The 23,636-nt window shown below is 36.6% G+C and overlaps 2 gene segments (V, D, J or C); one reads left to right on the forward strand and one right to left on the reverse strand.

Moving 5' to 3' along the window:
• LOC105731229 (immunoglobulin kappa variable 2-29-like) overlaps nucleotides 1–23,636 on the reverse strand; it is a 356,755-nt gene that overhangs the window by 13,503 nt on the left and 319,616 nt on the right.
• Nucleotides 13,622–14,425, forward strand: LOC105731230 (immunoglobulin kappa variable 4-1-like). The segment is given in 2 exon segments: nucleotides 13,622–13,729; nucleotides 13,947–14,425. Coding segments are annotated over 2 exon segments (528 nt in total).

Below are 23,636 nucleotides of genomic sequence, written 5' to 3' on the forward strand. Positions count from 1 at the left end.
CATGTAACAAACCTCAACAAATTTAATAGAAGTGAAATCACACGACGTGTGTTCTCTGACCACTTGGAATCAAACTGGAAATTACTAGTTAAAAAAAATGGGAAAAATTCCACACCCTTGGAGATCAAACAACACATTTCTAAGCAATCCATGGGAGGTTTCAAGGACAACAAAAAATTATATACTGAATAGAGTAAAACTGAAGATACAACATATTATAATGTAGAGGATACAGCAAAAGCCTAAAGAAATGAAAACTTATCACAGAAAAATGAAGGCTACATCGGCACAAAAACATACATAATACACAACTATTCACAGAAGTTTTATTTGTATTAACAAAAACTGGAATCAGTCAAAATGTCCTACAATAGATTAATGGTAAAACAAACTGTGGTACATCCATCCCATGGAATATTAGTATTAAGAAGTAGTGAGTTGGGCACAGTGGCTCTCACTTATAATCCCAGCATTTTGTGAAGTAGAGGTGGGAAAATCGCTTGACCTAGGAGTTCGAGACCAGCATGGGCAACAAAGTGAGACCGTGTCTCTAAAAAATAAAAAAAATTTAGTTGTGTGTTGTGTCCTGTGCCTGTAGTCCTAGCTACTTGCGAGGCTGAGGCAGGAGGATGCTTGAGCCCAGAAGTTTGAGGCTGCTGCGAGCTATGATCTCGACACTACATTCCACCCTCTGTGACAGAGTGAGACCCTGTCTCTAAAAAGAATAAAAAAAAAAATAGTGAGCTGTTGATACACACAATTTGAATGGATCTGAGGGGTATTATGCTGAGTAAAATGGTTGCATATTGCATGATTCCATTTACATAACATTTTTGTCTTTTCAAAAATATTGCAAGGGGTTCTTCTTGGTTGCAGGGCATATGCATTTTTCAATTTACAAATTGGTCTCAAATTCGTGTATGAAGTTACATTCCTACATTTGCAATGATAGGTCCTCCATGGAGTTTCCTCACTTTAAATCATCTCCAATACTTGATATTATCAGGCTTTTTCATTTTTTGCCAGTCAAATGGGCAATACATTGCATTTCATTTTTGGTTTAAAATTATTCTTTGTGTTTTCTGATCACTCCTGAGGTTGATCATTTAAAAATGTTTATTGGTCATTAGGGTGAATTTTGTTAGGGTGTTGTGAATTGCCTGTTCTTAAGGTATGCCCACTTTTTTTATTGAGTTGCTTATTATTATTATTTTTGAAAATTATTTTATAGAAGTTTCCAATCTTTCTCCCCCCTGTTATTCTTTAATAACACAATCCCAATTTTTTACAAGGTAACAGTGTCCCAGCCAAAAATCTAACTGCCCTGCTTCTTTGCAGTTAGGACTGATGAGACATAATCTGAAATTTGTTGTATATTTCTGGAAAAAATTTGCTTGATTGACAGAGGCACCACTGCTCATTTCTCCTTTGTGTTCTGTTTTCTTATGTCTGGAACTTGGCGGAAGTGCCATCTTGCAGGTTGAAAGTAATAAACCAGAGTGGAGGAGCAGGCAGGGAAAGGACCCAGGTCCTGCAGCAGCTGTCTAGCTCTGAACCACCTGCCTCCAAGTCAGCATTGGTGAGAAAAATGTACCTCTTTATCTGATCAAGTTCCTCTAGTTAGATTTCAACTACGTGTAGCTGAGTGAATACTGATGAATACTGAATAATGAATACTGGTACAACTTTCTAATATTTTCTCTTAGAGTTCTGCATTGAAGTTTATAAATAAGTTTAGTCTATATCTTTCTTTTTCGTTTTCGGTCTTTGATTTTGACTTCCAGATAATTCCTATGATGTGATTTATGTTTCTAAATAATTACATTTACCATCTTTCGCTATTTCCTGGAATTAGAAAAAAATATCGGTTATTATTTATTTATTTATTTTTGGGTTTTGGTAAAACTTAACCATATGTTTAACAGGACCTGGACTTTGATATAAGCAAACTTAGGGTGAAAATAATTTGAAGACAATCAAGGAAACTTGAATAGGAAATCGATATTAGATATTAGGGAATTATTCTCAATTATGATAGGAATCATAATGAAACGGTGGTTATTTTTTAAAAGTCCTTATCAGTTGGCGATGTATTAATGATTGGTTTAAAAATACTGCATGTGTCTGTGTGTGAGAGGGTGAGAGTACAGACAGCAATTGGTTGGGTGGCGGTAGTTGAGACGAGATTGGCAAAATGTTAATTTGTGAAGCTTGGGGTTTATTGTACTATTTGTGTATACTCGTAAATAGTTGAACATTTCTGTAAGCATTAAAAATGAAATTAAAGTGGTCTCTTGTTGCTGACTGTGACTGTCACACTCTGTCAGCAGATGGCAGTATTGTATAAACCGTGAACACACATAGGCCTAATGGATACATTGTGCTTGCTAAGTAACAAAAGCAATGATAAAATATAAGGCAGGTCAGATTTTATTGCTTTTAGACAAAGGGGCATGGTAAGATTTGTAGAGTAAAGAACAGGCACAGAGTAATCATAAATTATTTTTAAAATTCTAAGTGATTTACTAAAGTCTCATAGAGATGTTGAGTAGAAAACTACATTACCCCCCATAAACCTGTATACTTATTACAAATATAAAATCATTTGGCTTCTCTCACTCTCTCTTTCTCAAACTCCCCTTATCTGCATTTAAAATCAGTATTTTCATACATATATATTTGCAAACTTTATTGATTTTGTTGATGAAAATGATTTGGAATTTGCTTTAAAAACTTGTATGGTAAACATAAATATTATTCCGTATTTCTTTTTACCCAGTTTTTAACTGGCATAGTTCAATCTATGAAAAGACCTCCATATTTTAAAGGGTTTTCTAACTATGAAAACAGGCAACATTTCATAGACAATAAAATGTCTTTCAACTAATAATACCATTGTATTATTATTATTATTTTTTTTTGAGAAGGAGTTTCGCTCGTTACCTAGGCTGGAGCGCAATGGCGCGATCTCGGCTCACCGCAACCTCCACCTCTTGGGCTCAAGCAATTCTCCTGCCTCAGCCTCCTGAGTAGCTGGGACTACAAGTGTGCGCCACCATGCCCAACTAATTTTTTTTTTTGTATTTTTTAGTAGAGATAGGGTTTCACCTTGTTGACCAGGATGGTCTCGATCTCTTGACCTCGTGATCCACCAGCCTCGGCCTCCCAAAGTGCTGGGATTATAGGCGTGAGCCACCGCACCCGGCCATACCATTGTATTTTTACGTAGGTTATGTACAATAATAGCTTTAAGAAGCAGTTGTAGAATTTGATATGTAGAAAATAATACAGACCCTATCACTGGGCAAACCTATGTTGGAATCATTTTTTGTGTGGTTGTGGACAAATTACTTATTCTTTCTGAACTCCTGTTTGTATATATATTTTATAAAGCCTATAATTTGGGCATCCTCATAAAGTAGTGAAGTCTGAAATCAGACAATGAATATAAGAGAGAGAGTTTTCTTTCTCGGCAAGAGAAGATGACACTGAAATTTATGTCCAAGTTAGATTATTTCTATTTTGCCTCTTACTCCTAAAATATTTGGGTTTAATTAAAAATTTACAATGAAATTAAAAAAATAAAAATAATAGAAAATCAGATTGAGATAAAATAACAGTGGTAATCATAAATATCAAACTAGGGGTCTATTTTGATCTAAAAATGAAAAGAAAAAAGATAATTTGGATGTCATAAAAATTAAACTTCTGCTCTTCGAATGGCATGTTAAGAAAGTAAAAGGAGCCACTCACTGGGAGAACATATTCATAAAACACAAATGTGAGAAAGAAATTGTATGCAGAATATGCAAAGAACTCTTACAGTCCTTAGTAATAACACCCCAATAAAAACTTGACCAAAAATTTGAACTACTATTTCATCAGAGAAAGTATACAGTGAAGTTACAATACCAGGCTCAAGCAAGTGGAACGCTCATTCATTGCTGATGGGAGTGCAAAACAGCACAGCCACTTTGGAAAACAGTTTGGCAGTTTCTTATAAACATACACTTACCTGATGACTCAGCAGTCCCAAAACTAGGCATTTACCCAAGTGAAATGAAACTCTAAGTTCACACAAAAACTTGTACTTAAATGTTTACAACAACTTGATTCTTAGCAGCCAAAAATTAGAAATGGCCAAATGTCTTTAAATTGGTAACTAGATAAACAATTTGTGGCATATCCATACAATGGAATACTACTCAGCAATAGAGAGTGAACTAGTGATACATGAAATAGGGTGGAACTCAAATGCATTCTGCTAAGTGAACAAAACCACAATCAAAAGGCTTCACATTGCATGGCTCCATTTATTTGACATTCAGAAAGAGGTAAACAATCGGATCAGAAAAAAAACAGTGGTTGCCAGGGGCTGGGGGTGAAGGAAGAGGCACAAAGGAAATTTAAAGGATGATGGACCCGCCCTAAATCTTGAATGTGGTTGTGATTACATAGCTATGCATTTGCCAAAACTTGTAGAAATAAATATACACCAAAAAGTTGCTTTTATTGTAACTTACACCTCAGTAAACCTCACTTAAAATAACCAGTTTTTGATTGAACATAAAATCCAGTTCTGAGCTTCTTGGAAACTTGGATTAAAAAAAGATAACGTGTTAAGTTACTGATTAAAAACTGATAAAACTACTGATTAAAAATTGATTAAATAAAGATAATGTGTTAAGTTACTTGGAAACTGATTTAAAAAAGATAATGTGTTAACGTTTGTCTAGGGGAAAAAAATTCTAGTTTCTAAGTGTGACTGAATGTTATTCTGAATCAAAGTTGAAGACAATTTCTATCTTGTGGCATAGCATAGGAGCTGCCAAATGGATAATATTGGGGGCATTGCATAGGAACTGCATTGGATAATATTCTCAGTAGTAATTTCATAGAAAATACAAAACAGACTTTTTTAAAACTTGTATAAATTGTGGTACAGATGCAGTTTTGTTACATGGCTATATTGTGTGGTGGTGAAATCTGGGCTTTTAGTGTATCTATCACCCAAATAATGTACATTGTATCCATTTAGTATTTTTTCATCACTCAACCTCTTTCCATCCTTGCACCTGTCTCAATCTCCAGTGTTTATCATTCCACACTCTATGTCCATGTGTACACATTATTTAGCTCCCACTTATAAGTGAGAACATGTGACATTTGACCTTCTGTTTCTGAATAATCCACTTAAGATAATGGCCTCCAGTTTCAACCACATTGCTGCAAAAGACATGGTTTCATTCTTTTCTTTATAGCTGAATAGGATTTCATTGCGATACACACACACACACACATTTTCTTTATCCAATCATCTGTTGATGGACACTTGGGTTGATCCCATGTCTTTGCTATTGTGAATAGTGTTACATTAAACATGTGAGTGCAGATATCTTTTTTATATAATAATTTCCTTTCTTTTGGGTAGATATCCAGTAGTGGTATTGCTGAATCACATGGTGGTTCTATTTTTAGTTCTTTGAGAAATGTCCGTACTGTTTTCCATAGAAGTCATACTAATTTACATTCCCATTAATAGTGTGTAAGTATTCCCTTTTCTCTGCATTCTTGCCAACATGTTATTTTTTGATGTTTTAATAGTAGCTACTCTGACTGCTGTAAGATAATATCTCATTGTTGTTTTAACTTGCAATTCTCTAATGATTAGTGATTTGAGCATTTTTTTTGTATGCTTGTTGGCCATTTGTATACTGTATTAGTCTGTTCTTATGCTGCTAATAAAGACATACCCAACAGTGGGTAATTTATAAAGAAAAAAAGACGTTTAATGGACTCATAGTTCCACATGGCTGGGGAGGCCTCACAATCGTGGCAGAAGGCAAAGTAGAAGCAAAGACATGTCTTACATTGAGAGAGGCAAGAGAGTGTGTGCAGGGGAACTCCCTTTATGAAACCATCAGATCTCGTAGGACTTATTCACTATCACGAGAACAACACGGGATAAACCTGCCCCCATGATTCAGTTACCTCTTACTGAGTCCCTCCCATGGTACGTGGGGATTATTACAACTGAAGGTGAGATTTGGGTGGGGACACAGAGCCGAACCATATTATATAACTTCTCTTGAAAAGTGTCTATTCATGTCCTTTGCCTACTTTTTGGTGGGTTATTATTATTTTGTTGTTGTTCAATTGTTTGTGTTCCTTATAAATTCTGGATATTAGTTCCCTGCAGAATGCATAGTTAGCAAATATTTTCACCCATTCTGCAGATTGTCTGTTCACTCTATTGATTATTTCTCCTGCTGTTCAGAGCTTTCTAGTTTAATTAAGTCCTGTTTGTATATTTTTGTTGTTGTGCTTGTGCTTTTGAGATCTTAATCCTGAATTCTTTGCCTAGATCAATGTCCAGAAGCATTTTGACAAGGTTTACTTTTAGTATTTTTGTAGTTTCAGGTCTTTAATCCATCTTAAGTTGACTTTGTATTTGGTGAAAGATAGGGGTCTAGTTTCATTCTTCTGCATATGGCAATTCAATTTCGCCAGTACCGTCTATTGAAAATGATCCATATGACTATTTCTCTTATAAATGTTGACTGTGAATAGAAAGCCTCAGATGGTAAAGCTGATGTGTGGCTTGGGAATCAGGTGGACTGTCCATCTGTGGTCTCAGAGGGTGGCCTCCTAGGCATCCACCTTGATAAATTTAGCAGAGCTGAGGGCACACTTTTAGATTTGTATGCTCATGAACCCTTGGATGCAGTTTCAGAGCTGAATAGATTCAGTCTATTGCAAACCAACATGTTGATTTATTCATCTGTGCCTAGAAATCTAACTGTCCTGTAAACTTGATGACAGCATCCTCTGGCCAGCATGTTTCTTTCTAGTTAGAAGCGTGGTGTGTTCGATGGAGCATCAACTTAGACACAGAATTAGAATCCTAATGCTGCATCTTATGAACTGCATGTGACAATAGGTAAATTACTTAACTGTCCCCAAGCCTCAAATTTCTCTTCTGAAATGTAGAAATAATAACATTTCTCTTATAAAGTTGCTGTGAGGAGTAAATAAAATACTGTATATGAATTACTTATATACATGTCCCTGGACATGTAAGTTCTTAGTAAGTACTTGTTTTTGTTGGTTAGATCCAGTTACAGGGGAAGCAAATTTACAGATACATGGTTCATTAGCAACAGATTTTCTGGATTATTGTCCTGCACACAGTAACCAGACTGATCTTTAAAAATCATAACATCACATTGTCAATATTAGACTGATCAACGAGACAGAAAATTAACAAGGACATCCAGGACTTGAACTCAGACCCGGAACAAGTAAGCTTAATAAACATTTATAGAACTCTCCACTTCAAATACACAAAACACACATTCTTATCAGTACCATATCACACCTATTCCAAAAGTGACTACATAATTGGAAGTAAATCACCCCTCAATAATTGCATAGCATTTCATAGGTTTTAAAAAAAATCATAAACAAGAAATAAATCAAATTATTCCCCTGCTTAAACTCTCTGAGGGTTTCTTATTGCACTTAAAGACTCATTGTCATGATCCCTAGGCCAACATCTGTGGTGTCCATCTTTGGCTGCTGTGCATAGAGTCTCCTGGAGAACTTTGAAAACTACTGGTGCCCAGATTGATGCCTAGAGATTCTGAAAAGCCTGGTCTGTGTGGAGACTGGGCAGTGAGACTTTCATGAGCTCTCTAAGTGGCTCCAGTGTGATCTTGCCCTGATCCCTCCCTCCTGTCTAACTGTTTCTTATTGGGCCTTCTCTCCTTCCCTGCTCCTATTACTGGGACCTCCCTTCTAATCTTTGAGCTGAGCTCTTCCTTCAGGACCTAAAGCCTCTTCATTACTAAGCCAGGTGGTGCCACCCCTTCCATGTCAAGCTCACATTCCATCTTCATTATGACTCTAGCCCCCGGTCAGAACCTGGGGTTCACTTTTCCTTCTGGAAGCTGGGACTTGGAGGGCTGGGACTTCACCATCAGTTTTTTGCTCCTGGTTGTAGTTGGAACCTCGTGCATTTTCATGTATGGATTACACTGTTTGCAGGACCCATCTGATCTTCACAGTGAAGAGGGAAGTCTTAGGTGTTCAAAATTCATGTTGCTTGCTATTGGAGCCCCTGATACATGGCTCAGACTGTGGTGAGGTGAGTGAGGCATTGCCTTGGTCACAAAATTTAAGGAGATTCCCCAACCTCAGTAGTCAAGATAAAGAATATTTTAATGCAATATTTAAAAAATCAAAATTAATGCAAAAAATCCATGATGAAACAAATCAGAATTTAAGTCAATTCTGGGTCTATCTAGTGAATAAAGAGATATCAATAGGGACTGCTTTATTTTATTATATTTTTATTTATTTAATTATTATTATTATTTTTGAGATGGAAGTCTTGGTCTGTTGCCCAGGCTGGAGTGCACTGGGACAATCTTGGCTCATTGCAACATCTGCTTTCTGAGTTCAAGCAATTCTCCTGCCTCAGCCTCCCGAGTAGCTGGGATTACAAGTGCCTGCCACCACACCTGGTTAATTTTCTATTTTTAGTAGGGATGGGGTTTCACCATGTTGGCCAGGCTGGTCTTGAATTTCTGACCCCAAGTGATCTACCCGCCTTGGCCTCCCAAAGTGCTGGTATTACAGGTGTGAGCCAACACGCTCAGCCAGTGTCTGTTTTATATTTGTGGTTAAGGGGTATTCGAGGAACAATTTAAGTCTGTTCTGCTTTTTTGGGTTGTGTTTCTCAAACTGGCTTATGAGGATTTCCAGCGATGTAAATTTTGTGATGATAATATTTTACAGTAAAGCACACATGGCCATATTGTGGGAAGAAATGGCAAAATTTTATGAAATTTTAAAATAAATCAAGCTCAACTACTGGAGAGGCTGAGGCAAGAAGATCGCTTGAGCCCGGGGTTGGAGGTTACAGTAAGCCATGCATTCAAAAGCGGAACAGAATCAAATTATCCCTCGAATGCGCTACAGCCACAGTATAAAACAGTCACTACTGATATTTCTTTATTTACTAGATGGATCCTGAATTGTCTCGCTCTGTCGCCCAGGCAGGAGTGCAATGTGAGACCTTGTGTCTAAAACAAACAAATAAATACAAAAATAGGTAAAAACAAAAACAAGCTCAAGACTTTGAAGGAGTGATTCCCCGAAGCTTTGAGACCGCAGACTCCCGAGGTACACACATTTTCTTCTTTCTGCCACTAGGTGGAGGCAGTGGAGAGGGTTGAGAAACACTGTCATAAAGCTTGTAATTAAAAAACATCAGACTACTCATGCCTGTAATCCCAGCACTTTGGGAGGCCCAGGCGGGTGGATCACGAGGTCAAGAGATCGAGACCATCCTGGTCAACATGGTGAAACCCCGTCTCTACTAAAAATACAAAAAATTAGCTGGGCATGGTGGCGCATGCCTGTAATTGCAGCTACTCAGGAGGCTGAGGCAGGAGAATTACTTGAACCCAGGAGGCGGAGGTTGCAGTGAGCCGAGAGCGCACCATTGCACTCCAGACTGGGTAACAAGAGTGGAACTCCGTCTCAAAAAAAAAAAAAAAAAAAAAAAAACATCAGACTAGATAACTAGATAGCGCCATTGCACTCCAGCCTGGGTAAGAAAAAGCGAAACTCTGTCTCAAAAAAAAAAAAAAAAAAAAAATCAGAGTGCCAGAAAGTGGAGTTGCTATGAATGCAGAGTAGCTCCCGTGCTTTATTTGATCGCATATCAGAGGGGAGTGAAAGAGAGGGAGGCTTGAAACAATGGGACGAGCCCTAAGAATCAAGTCTGATGAACTTACATAAACGGCCTTGCACACAACTTTTCTGGCTGAACCTGCACTTTCCATACGTCAAATGCAAACGTTAGAAGAGATGTCGTGTAAGGTTCTTTCTAGCTTGTACAGTGTAAGCTATTTTAAAGGAGGAAAGCTAACCAGAGCAATCGTCCTTGGAATTTGCAGTGCATAAATGTGACCAGCAGAGGGCAGCAGTGCCTACCCCTTTTAAGGAGTAACGTTTCCAATTTTCTACTGCCAAGGTAGAGTTTTGATCCTACAAATGAGACAGTGTTTGGACCACTTAATAACCAACGCTAAAAGTAAATTTTCTTTTTATTAAACATTTTAATTTTACATTTGTAAATGGAAAAGAAATTCTTATTGTGTTGGCTCTGGGACATCCCTTTCTTGGTTCAACTCCTTTCTCCCTGACCACACCTTCTCAGTCTCCTGTGCTGGTCTCATCTCATCTCTTCGACCTCCACTTGTTGGGTTACCTGCCAGGGCCCAGTCTGCCTTCATTGATTTAACTCATTGCCTAGTAACCTCGCCCTGTTTCCCAAATTTGCATCTCCAGCCCAGACGATTTCCTTGAACTCCAGAATCACACACATCGATCCATCTGCCCACGGGATATTGCCAATTAGAAGTCTAGAGGGCGTCTCAAAAATCTAATATGCCCAACTCTAAGTCCTGGTTCCCGCCTGCTTTCCTTACCTCAGAAAATGTCTTTCTGAATTCTCTAGTTGCTCAGGTTCAAACACTTGCAATCACCCTTGATTTCACATTTCTCCCACACCTCACATCCAATATGTTAATAAACTCTATTTGTTCTACATTGAAACATGACCAGAATCTGACACTTTTTACCACAAATGCCACTGGGCTTCTTGACTGTTACCAAGAAAGGAGGTGTGTTCTGGTCTGTAAAGATTGTTAAAGGATGTTAAATTGGGACTTTTTTTTTGGTATTTGTTTTGTAATGTTAAAGGCAAAGAATAATGTAATAGATACCGTGTCCTCTAATGGAATTCTTCATTTCCTCCCTTCCTCCACTGCCTTTTTGAGGATGGTGGAAATATTGATGGTGGAAATATTGAAAGAAATAATTTTATTGCCGTTCACCAGATGCAGGAGGGTGTGGTGGGGTGGGCCTGGGAGTGGACTGTTTAAGCCCAGAACTTAGAAACGAGGGTCCCTGTGGAGCACAAACCCTAACAGGTCTTGGTGAATAGCAGAATGGATAAAAGAGAGCTCAGTCTGGCCATAAATCCTTTGACCAATTTCCATCCATTGCCATGAGAAATTCCCCAAGAAGGCACCTGCCTCTTTTTCAGGGAATTCTGTTTACTAGATTCTGGAGAATTCAGTATCATCGAAGAACCCTGCCTTCTAGTCGGATGGTGCATTAGTCACAGGTTTTTTTTTTGCAAGTAACATAAGTCAGCTGTAATACATACAAGTAGAAAAGGAATTAGAAAAAGAAAAGTAGTTATACTAATGTGAAAGGAAAATAAATCTCAGGACACCAAAATCACTAGGCCGAAAGGGAAAGTCAAGCTGGAAACCGCATCAGGCAAACCTGCCTCCCATTTTATTCCCAAATAAGATAGCTACAAAGATAAAAAAGCTACATACCCCCTTCACAATTTGCCTGCAAGGGGATTCCTTATGGACTGAAATACACTGATTTATAATAGCAAATTTATGCATACATCTTATTACAGCCTTTTCTGCTAGACTTTGAATTGGAGAAGTGATGTGATAAGGTGGAAAAAGCACAAAATTAGGAGTCTAAAGACCTGATTTTAACCTCAGCTCTGCCACAAACTAAATAAGTGTTACGACATTTCTATCTGTGCCCTCTAAGATATTTTCTCACATCAAAGCATGCAATAGATAATTTCTAAAGTTCTTTTTGGCTTTTAGTCTCTAAGTCATTGGAGTGAGGAAGTTAGGTGAGCATTCTTCTTTGGCGCTGTAGAACTTTATTGTGATCACCAGAAGGCACAGGATCCCGTGGTGGTATAGGATTACAGGAAATGAACAAAACACAGTCTTCTCTCACTTCTCTCTCTGTTCTCTCTTTTGTGTATTTATATTATCCATAATAAAGTAGGTTATACCATTGTCCCAAATCTCATGTCTTGCTTATGTCTTGTTCATGCTACATTCTTCACAAGGGCCAGAAAGGTGCTCTGCTCCATGTAGTCATTCAAGGATCCAGGCAGACAGAGGCTCCACCATCTTGTATTTGCACCATTTGGAGCACATGGCCTTTTCAGTTGCTGCTGTAGATAAAGGATAGACTGGAAAAATGCATATGATCTTTTTCCTGCTTCAGCCTGCAAGGGATGTATGTTACTTACATGCCTATTTCATTGGCCATAACTGATTACATCTGTAAGGAGACTGGGACATATAGGTGAGCAAGTGAAGCATATAGAAAGTAATAATGTCTCTAACATAAATATTTACAATTCAAAAACGTACAAATAATTTTATAGATGCATCCATAATTCATATTTTGTATCATTATCACCATTTTCTCCTAAATTACATAAAACTTATTTTATATATTGACATGTGCTTCATATTTATCATTTATCACTGCCTGATAATTTTGATCAGAAGCATCAATGGCTATTCAATGTTCTATTATATTTATATATCATAGTTTATAAATTTATTGACATTTAAGTAGTAATTTATTATCATTTTTGCTATTATAACTTTTTGAATTGGTGAAATGACATACCTTTATTAACTGATTTTTCTAAGATTAATTTCTAGTGCCATGAGGCTTTCCACTTTGGGTGGTAAAAAGGAAGATAACATTTCTAGTTATATGCATAAATTAATTCTATGTAGTGAATTTTATTTATTTGGGTATAATGTTTAGATATGGAAACTCTCATTTATTTTGACAAGAAAAATCTAAAGCTCATAAACCCTGAATCCTATATGCTTATTCTCACAAAAATCTCTAATGTCCTGCTGGGATTTATCCACAGTTTAGATTAGACCTGGAATACACATGATCATGCAATTGTGATCTTAGAATGGGAATTTAACTTGGCTTTAAGAACTGAGCCTAAGAGTAACAAAATTGATTTTTTTGTGTGGGAAGCTCCCATTATAATAATCAGAACATTATGATTCACTCGATTAAAGTTTTCCCCTGATTCATTGTATACATACAATGAAGGATCAAGAAAGAGAAATGTTTAAATGGAAGCATTAGCCAGATAAGTTTGACCTCACGGTTTTACTAGGGGGTGTATTGCCTGTTTTCGGATTTATTTCTAACATCTCAACTTTGTGAAAGCATTTTGGGAACCTGGTTAAATCCCGAAGAATGTTTCAATAGGAGGTTGGCTTTTGTGAGTTATTGAATAGCCTGAGCTTCCTTTCAGAAAATGTTGCTGAGCAGGTATTGAAGAATATCAATAAAATTTATTGAGAATTTGTTTATTATGATTGATTAACACAGGTAAAAGCCAATATATTATTGATTAATATAGGTAAAAGCCAGTTAAGAAATTGGGAAGGCTTTTTCTTCTGCTTTCTGTTACAATGCACAAGGCATTTCACATTGATACCCCTGATGAAAATTACTAGGCAGTCCTAGTCATTAGATCATCTAGCAGTTTGCGGTTTTAGAGCCTTTAAGTTGACTTTTGTCTTTCCTAGTCATACAATTGCATATTCTGTGATGATATTTTTGGTCCTTGATTTACATTGGATTCTTTCACAACCCACTGCTCATGAAATTTGCTTTTGTACTCACTGATCGTTTTTGCATAGGCCCATCCAGGCCATGACCAGCTGTCCAGATTTTATAAACGGGACCTTTGCAATGTAAGCTGAGCTACATCAGGCAGGCAGGGGCAGCAAGATGGTGTCGCAGACCCAAGTCCTCATGTCCCTATTGCTCTGGATCTCTGGTAAGGAATTCAAAAATGCCAGTCTTTTCAGAGTAATAACTGGGTAGAAATAAAAAAAGTTAAGAAGTATTTTGAAATAATGACTATTTCCAATATGGATGCAATTATGTGCTGACTTATAATACTATTAGAAAGCATATTTAAGCGACATATTTCATTTATATATGAGAAAGCATGTGTAAGTTTATGTGTAATTATTGTCCGTTACTGATTACAGGTGCCTATGGGGACATCGTGATGACCCAGTCTCCAGACTCTCTGGCTGTGTCTCTGGGCGAGAGGGTCACCATCAACTGCAAGTCCAGTCAGAGTCTTTTATACAACAATAAGAACTACTTAGCCTGGTACCAGCAGAAACCAGGACAAGGTCCTAAGCTGCTTATCTCATGGGCGTCGAGCCGGCCAGCAGAGATCCCTGACCGATTCAGTGGCAGCGGGTCTGGGACAGATTTCACTCTCACCATCAGTAGCCTGCAGGCTGAAGATGTGGGACTTTATTACTGTCAGCAGTATTATAGCGCTCCTCCCACAGTGCTTCAGCCTCCAACACAAACCTCCTCCCCACCCATTTGGGCCAGTGACTGCTGCAGCAGCTGCTTCCTCTGCACACAGCCCCAAACATGCATGCTTCCTCTGTCTGTCGGGGAGGTCATGCTATTGATTTATTCCTTGGAGAGTTTGCAGGGCCTAGGATAAAATTAAGAGATTTGACTTTTTCTGGATCTTTTTGTAGAAGATTATTGAAGCAAAATGTTCTTAAGATCCCTTAGAGACATTTTCAGGAGTTTTCGTGTTACAGGAACCTGCATGTTTCACATGGTCAGATCACATGACCAAGCCAAATACATTTATCTTTACTGTCTAGAACAGGGTCCACTGAGTTTTACACACCGAATGGCCGATTCTTTCTTCCATGCGCCTCCTTGACTCTGGAAAGTTTCTATTTGGATTCCTAACTCTCTTGGTCTTTTTTCTTTATCTGCAATCCTTCCCAATATTAAACCCTGATCCTTCTTATTCATAGCCTCCCACATAGAAGGTAGCATCCTTCTGCACCTTTTTCCTTCCAGACACCCTGTTTTCCTACAAAACCCATCTGGTCAGTGTTGCTAACAATTCTTACCTCCTTTTGTTCTGCCTTTCCATCCCCCTCAATTTCTTTCCATCATATTAATATTTTCAAAGGCAATTTTCTAATTCTTTAACACTATTACTCTAGAAATATGTGACATTTCTCATTGCCTTTTACAGTAGTTTGTCAATTTTCTTCTTATTTATTTATCTTTTTATTTTTAATTTTCATGGTACATAGTAGGTGTATATATTCATGGGGTACATGAGATGTTTTGATACAGGCGTGCAATGTGTAATAATCACATCATGGATAATGGGGTATCCAGCCCCTGAAGCATTTATCCTTTGTGTTACAAATGATCCAAGTATGCTATTTTAGTTTTTTAAAAATGTATAGTTATTATTGACTATAGTCACCCTGTTGGGCTATCAAATAGTAGGTCTTATTTATCCTTTCTATTTTCTTGTCTCTATTAACTATCCCCACTTTCTCCCTCCTTCCCGCCCACTACTCTTCTCACCCTCTGGTCACTATCCTACTAGTCTCTATGTAGATGAATTCAATTGTTTTCATTTTCAGACCCTGCAAATACATGAGAATATGTGCTGTTTGTCTTTCTGTGCCTGGCTTATTTCACATAACATCCTGATGTCTAGTTCCATTCATATATTGGCCATGACAGTATCTCATTTTATTTTATGGTTGAATAGTACTCCATTGTGTTTATGTACTACATTTTCTTTTTCTGTTCGTCTGTTGATGGACATTTAGGTTGCTTTCAAGTCTTAGCTATTGTGAACAGTGCTGCAACAAATATGGGAGTGCAGATATCTCTTTGATATACTGCTTTCCTTTCCTTTCAGTATATTCCCAGCAGTGGAATTGCTGAATAATGTGGTAGCTCTAACTTTTAGCATATTGAGGAACCTCCAAACTGTTCTCCATCGTGGTTGCACAATTTATATTCCCACCATCAGTGTGCAAGGGTTCCTTTTCTCCACATTCTTGTCAGCATTTGTTATCACCTGTATTTTGGATTTAAGCCATTATAACTGGGGTGAGACAATATCTCATTGTAGTTTTGATTTTCATTTCTCTAATGATCAGTGACGCGGAGCACCTTTTAATATGCCTGTTTGCCATTTGGATGTCTACTTTTGAGAAATGTCTATTCAAATCTTGTGCCTGTTTTTGATTGGATTGTTAGGCTTTTTCCCATAGAGCTTTTGTATAAATTCTGGTTCTTAATATCTTGTCAGATGGGTAGTTTGTAATTGTTTTCTTCCATTCTGTGGTTGTCTCTTCACTTTTTTGATTGCTTCCTTTGCTGTACAGAAGCTTTTTAACTTGATGTGGTCCCATTTGTCCACTTCTGCTTTGATTGCCTGTGCTTGTGGGGTATCACTCATGAAATCTTTGCCCAAACTGATGTCCTGGAGAGTTTCCCCAATGTTTTCTTGTAGTAGTTTCTTAGTTTGAGGTCTTAGAATTATCTTTAATCCATTTTGATTTCCTTTTTGTATATGGTGAAAGATTGAAGCCTAGTTTTATTCTCCTGCCATATGGGTATCCAATTTTCCCAGCATCATTTATTGAAGAGACTAATTTCCCTAGTGTAAATTGATGACATCTTTGTTGAAAATAAATTCACTGCAGGTATGTGGATTTATTTTAGAGTTCTCTGTTATTTCCATAGGTTGATGTGCCTCTTTTTATGCCAATGCCATACTGTTTTGATCATGATAGCTTTGTAGTATAATTTGAAGTCAGGTAATGCAATTCTTTCAGTTTTGTCCTTTTTGCTTAGAATAGCTTTGGCTATTGTGGGTCTTTTGTGGTTTCATATAAATTTAAGGATAGTTTTTTCTATTTCTGTGAGAAATGTCATTGGCATTTTTATAGGGATTGTATTTAATCTGTAGATTACTTTGGATAGTAAGGAGATTTTTACAATGCTGATTTTCCCAATCCATGAGCATGGAATATCTTTCAATTTTTTAGTGTCTTCAATTTATTTCATCAGTATTTTATAGTTTTCATTATAAAGATCTTTCACTTGTTTGGTTAATTCTTATGTATTCAAGTGTGGCTATTGTAAATGGGATATTTTTTATTTTTTTTTTCAGATTGTCCACTGTCAGCATATAGAAATGCTATTGTTTTTTGTATGTTGATTTTGTATCCTGCAACTTTACTGAACCGGTTTATCAGTTCTAGTAGTTTTTTAGTGGAGTCTTTAGGTTTTTCAAAATATAAGATTATATCATCTGTTAACAAGAATAATTTGACTTCTTTCATTGAATTTTTGATATCCTTTATTCCTTTGTCTTGTCTGATTGCTCTAGCTAGGACTTCCCATACTATGCTGAATAACAGTGGTGAAAGTGGGCATCCTTGTCATGTTCCAGATTTCTCAGGAAAGGCTTTCATTTTTTCCCCATTCAGTATGATACTGTGTGTCTGTTATATATATTTTTATTATGTTAAGTTATGTTTCTTCTACACCCACCTTATTAAACACCCAGCATTTTTTTTTGAATCTTTATTTTTACACACTCCTTTTATTGGCCATTTCTCGCTCCAAGAGGGACTGTGTTGATGTTGTTGTTTTCTAATAAGGAAAAAAGAGGAAAACTGAGGTTAGAAGACAAGTAGCCACCTGTGCATAGGGTCAGACATAAAGTCAAATGATCACTGATGCAGATCTGGTGATCAGCCTCTCTGAAAAATCACCAAATTTAACACCAAATTCTAGGGACTGCATACCTAAAACCCCCTAAAATTAGATCAATGAAAATGAGCAGTGGGCAAAATTGAGACTCATGAGAATCTATCCAGTAGGATCATAATAAGTCAAGCAAATGGGTTTTACTTGGGTTTCCTGGATGTGTGTGTGTGTATATGTGTGTGTGTTTTAGCATTATACTTTAAGTTCTGGGATACATGTGCAGAACATGCAGGTTTGTTATATAGACATACACGTGCCATGGTGATTTGCTGCACTCATTAACCTGTCATCTACATTAGGTATTTCTCCTAATGCTATCCCTCGCCTAGCCCCTAACAAGCTTACAGGCCCTGGTGTGTGATGTTCCCCTTCCTGTGTCCATGTGTTCTCATTGTTCAACTCTCACTTATGAGTGAGAACATGTGGTGTTTGGTTTTCTGTTCCTGTGTTAGTTTGCTGAGAATGATGGTTTCCAGCTTCATCCATGTCCCTGTAAAGAATATAAACTCATCCTTTTTTATGGCTGCATAGTATTCCATGGTGTATATGTGCCACATTTTCTTTATCCAGTCTATCATTGATGGGCGTTTGGGTTGGTTCCAAGTCTTTGCTATTGTGAACAGGGCTGCAGTAAACATACGTGTGCATGTGTATTTATAGTAGAATGATTTATAATCCTTTGGGAATATATCACTAATAGGATTGCTGGGTCAAATGTTATTTCTTGTTCTAGATCGTTTAGGAATTGCCACACTGTCTTCCACAATGGTTGAACTAATAAGCATTTTTATCTTAATGGTAAAAATCATTAAGATAAAAAAAATGAGATGTTGAATTTTACCAAATGCTTATTCTGCATCAATTAAAATGATCATATGTATTTTGTCCTTCATTCTGCTGTTAGGACATATCACATTGATTGATTTGTGGATGTTGAATCATCCTTGCATCCCAGAGATAAATCCCACTTGGTTATGATGAATGATCTTTTTAATGTGTTGTTGAATTTGGTTTGCTAGTATTTTGTTGAGGAGTTTTGCATCAATATTCATCAGAGATATTAGCCTGTAGTTTTCTCTTTTTGATGTGTCTTTCTCTTATTTTGGTATTAAAGTAATACTGGTTTCATAGAATGAGATTAGAAGTAGGCCCTCCTCTATTTTTTGGAATAGTTTCAGTAGAATTGGTATTATTTCTTCTTTAAATGTTTGGTAGAATTCAGCAACAAAGCTATTGGGTCCTAGTATTTTTTTTTTCTGGACACTTTTTATTATGGCTTTGATATTGTTATTTGTTGTTGGTCTGTTAAGGTTTTGGATTTCTTCCTGGTTCAACATTGGTAGATTGTGTGTATCTAGGAATTTTTTCGTTTCTTCTAGATTTTTTAACTTATTGGCATAAAGTTGTTCATAGTTGCCACTAATGATACTTTGTATTTCTGTAGTATCAGTTGTAATGTCTCCTTTTTAATCTCTGGTTTCATTTACCTGGATCTTCTTTCTTTTTTTCTTAGTCTGGCTAAAGGTTTGTCAATTTTGTTTAACTTTTCTAAAAATCAGCTTTTTGTTTCATTGATCTTTTGTATTGTTTTCTTCATTTCAATTTTGTTTATTTCTGCTCTGATCTTTATTATTAATTTTTGTCTACTAATTTTGAGTTTGATTTGCTTTTGCTTGTCTAATTTTTTATGATTCATCATAAAATTGTTTATTTGCAGCTTTTTCTCTTTTTTGATGTAGGGAATGCAGAGCTATAACCTTCCGTGTTAGTAGTGTTTTTGCTTATCCCATAGCTTTTGACATGTAGTATTTTCATTATCATTCATTTCAAAAATTTTTCCAATTTTCTTCTTAATTTTTTCATTTACCCACTTGGTCATTAAGGAGCATATGGTTTAATTTTGATGTATTAGTAAAGTTTCAAAAATTCCTTTTGTCATTGATTTCTAGTTTTATTCCATTGTGTTCAGAGAAGATGTTTAATATTATTTCAGTTTTTTGTATATATATTTTTTTCGGAGAAAAGGGAACTTTCATTATTGCTTTTTATTGACCCTTCTGCTTTATGTTCCTTTTTTTGTTGTTGTTCTTTTTCTTTTGGTCATTTTGCATTAATTAATTTTTTATTATTCCAGATTTTCCTATTTTCTTTTGATTTTCAGCAGCTTTACTAGGTATAGAGGTTTTCATGTCTTTCTTGTAGTTCTCTAAACTTCTTGAATATGTGAGTTGATACCTTTCATCTATTTTAGAAGAGTCTCATTTATTTTCTCTTCAAATATTGCATCTCTCACCTCCTTTTCTTCCGTCTCTTGCTGCTGCTTTTCCCCGCTCTCTTCTCTCTAGGATATCAGTTATGTATGTTAGATCTTTTGAGTGTGTTCCAAATGTCTTTTACGGTCTACCTTTTCTACCCTTCTTTTTCTCTGTTTTTTGGTTTTGAAATTTGTCATTGACCTGAGTTTCGTGTCACTAATTCTGTCTTCAGTTCTGTCTAAAGTGCTTTTAAATCTATTCATTCAATTATTTTTCTTTTTCTTTTTTTTAAATTTTACTTTAAGTTCTGGGATACATATACAGAACGTGCAGGTTGGTTACGTAGGTATACATGTGTCATGGTGGCTTGCTGCACCTATCAACCCATCATCTAGGTTTTAAACCCCGCATGCATTAGGTATTTGTCCTAATGTTTTTTCTCCCATTGCTCACTCCCCCAACCCTGATAGGCTCCAGTGTGTTGTTCCCCTCCCTGTGTCCATGTGTTCTCATTGTTCAACTCCCACTTATGAATGAAAACATGCAGTGTTTGGGTTTCTGTTCCTGTGTTAGTTTGCTGAGAATGATGTTTTCCAGCTTCATCCATGCCCCTGCAAAGGACATGAACTCATCCTGTTTTTATGGCTGCATAGTATTCCATGGTGTATATATGCCACATTTTCTTTATTTAGTCTATCATTGATGGGCATTTGGGTTGGTTCCAAGTCTTTGCTATTGTGAACAGTGCTGCAATAAACATATATGTGCATGTGTCTTTATAGTAGAATACTTTATAATCCTTTGGGTATATTGCCAGTAACAGGATTGCTGGATCAAATGTTATTTCTGGTTCTAGACCCTTGAGGAATCACCATGCTGTCTTCCACAATGGTTGAACTAGTTTGCACCATTGTTCCTATTTTTCCACATTCTCTTTAGCATCTGTTTTTTCCTGACTTTTTAATGATCATCATTCCAACTGGCATGAGATAGTATCTCATTGTGGTTTTGATTTGCATTTCTCTAATTACTAGTGTTGATAAGCTTTTTCTCATGTTTGTTGGTCACATGAATGTCTTCTTTTGAGAACTGTCTGTTCATATCCTTCGCCCACTTTTTGTTAGGGCTGTTTGTTTTTTTCTTGTCAATTTGTTTAAGATTTTTGCAGATTCTGGATACTAGACCTTTGTCAGATGGGCAGATTGCAAAATTTTTCACCCATTCTGTAGGTTGCCTGTCCACTCTGATGATAGTTTTCTTTGCTGTGCAGAAGCTCTGTAGTTTAGTTAAATCCCATTTGTGTATTTTGGCTTTTGTTGCCATTGCTTTTGGTGTTTTATTTATGAAATCTTTGCTCATGCCTATGTCCTGAATGGTATTACCTAGGTTTCCTTCTAGGGTTTTTATGGTTTAGGTCTTATGTTTAAATCTTTAATCTACCTTGAGTTAATTTTTGTATAAGGTGTAAGAAAAGGGTCCAGTTTCAGTTTTCTGCATATGGTTAGCCAGTTTTCCCAACATCATTTATTAAATAGGGAATCCTTTCCCCATTGCTTGTTTTTTCTCAAGTTTGTCAAAGATCAGATGGTTGTAGATGTGTGGCATTATTGCTGAGGCCTCTGTTCTGTTTCATTGGTGTATATATCTGTTTTGGTACCAGTACCATGATTTTTTGGTTTCTGTAGCCTTGTAATATAGTTTGAAGTCAGTAGTGTGATATCTCCAGCTTTGTTCTTTTTGCTTAGGATTGTCTTGGCTATGCGGGCATTTTTTTTTTTTTGGTTCCATATAAAATTGAAAGTAGATTTTACTAATTTTGTGAAGAAAGTCAATAGTAGCTTGATGGGGATAGCATTGAATCTATAAATAAATTACTGTGGGCAGTATGGCCATTTCCGCAATATTAATTCTTCCTATCCATGAGCATGGATTTTTTTTTTCCATTTGTTTGTGTCCTCTCTTATTTCCTTAAGAAGTGTTTTGTAGTTCTCCTTGAAGAGGTCCTTCATGTCCCTTCTAAATTTTATTCCTACGTATTTTATTCTTTTTGTAGCAATTGTAAGTGAGAGTTCACTCACGATTGGCTCTCTATTATTGGTGTATAGGAATGCTTGTAATTTTTGCACATTGATTTTGTACCCTGAGACTTTGCTGATTGCTTATCAGCTTAAGGAGATTTTGGGCTGAGATAGTGGGGTTTTCTAAATATACAATCATGACATCTGCAAACAGAGACTATTTGACTCCCTTTCTTTTTATTTGAATATCCTTTATTTCTTTCTGTTGCCTGATTGCCTGGCCAGCACTTCCAATATTATGTTGAATAGGAGTGGTGAGAGAGGGCATCCTTTTCTCCTGCCAGTTTTCAAAGGGAATGCTTCCAGTTTTTGCCCATTCAGTACAATATTGGCTGTGGCTTTGTCATAAATAGCTCTTATTATTTTGAGATATATTCCATCAATACCTAGTTTATTGAGAGTTTTTAGCATGAAGGGGTGTTGAATTTTATTGGAGTCCTTTTCAGCATCTATTGAGATAATCATGTGGTTTTTGTCACTGTTTCTGTTTATCTGATGTATTACTTTTATTAATTTGTGTATGTTGAACCAGATGAAGCCAACTTGATCATGGTGAATACACTTTTGATGTGCTGTTGGATTCAGTTTGCCAGTATTATGGAGGATTTTCACATTGATGTTCATCAGAAATATTGGCCTGATATTTTTTTTGTGTGTGTGTCTTTGCCAGGTTTTGGCATCAGGATGATGGTGGCCTCATAAAATGAGTTAGGGAGGAGTCTCTCTTTTTCTATTGTTTGGAATAGTTTCAGAAGGCATGATAGCAGCTCCTCTTTGTACCTCTGGTAGAATTTGGCCATGAATGTTTCTGGTCCTGGGCTTTTATTGGTTGGTAGGCTGTTAATTACTGCCTCTATTGCAGACCTTATTATTGTTCTATTCAGGGATTTGACTTCTTCCTGGTTCAGTTGGAAGGGTGTATGTGTCTAAGAATTTATTTATTTATTCTTGATTTTCTAGTTTATTTGCATAGAGGTGTTTTATAGTATTTTCTGATGGTAGTTTGTATTTCCATGGGATCAGTGGTGATATCCCTTTTATCATTTTTTATTGTGTCTATTTGATTCTTCTCTCTATTCTTCTTTATTAGTCTAGCTAGTGGCCTATATAGTTTGTTAATCTTTTCAAAAAACCAGTTCCTGGATTCCTTGATTTTTTGAAGGGTTTTCAAAAAATCTATTCCTTCAATGTCTCTATTCCTTCAGTTCTGCTCTGATCTTAGTTATTTCTTGTCTTCTGTGAGCTTTTCAATTTGTTTGCTCTTGCTTCTCTAGTTTTCTTTAATTATGATGTTAGGGTGTCCATTTCAGATCTTTCCAGCTTTCTGATGTGGGCATTTAGTGCTATAAATTTTCCTCTAGACACTGGTTTAAATGTGTCCCAGAGATTCTGGTACGTTGTGTCTTTGTTCTCATTGGTTTCAAAGTACTTACTTATTTCTGTCTTAATTTCATTTTTTTACCCAGTAGTCATTCAGGAGCAGGTTGTTCAGTTTCCATGTAGTTGTGTGGTTTTGAGTGAGTTTCTTTATCCTGAATGGTAATTTGATTGAACTGTGGTCTGAGAGACTGTTAGGATTTCCATTCTTCTGCCTTTGCTGAGAAGTGTTTAACTTCCAATTATGTGGTCAATTTTAGAATAAGTGCGATTGGTGCTGAGAAGAATGTATAGTCTGTTGATTTGGGGTGGAGAGTTCTGTAGATGTCTATTAGGTCTGCTTGGTCCAGAGCTGAGTTAAAATCCTGAATATCCTTGTTAATTTTCTGTCTTG

Source organism: Aotus nancymaae, unplaced genomic scaffold (assembly GCF_030222135.1).
Source record: "Aotus nancymaae isolate 86718 unplaced genomic scaffold, 86718_ANA_hifiasm-v0.15.2.pri h1tg000017l, whole genome shotgun sequence".
Taxonomy (NCBI): domain Eukaryota; kingdom Metazoa; phylum Chordata; class Mammalia; order Primates; family Aotidae; genus Aotus; species Aotus nancymaae.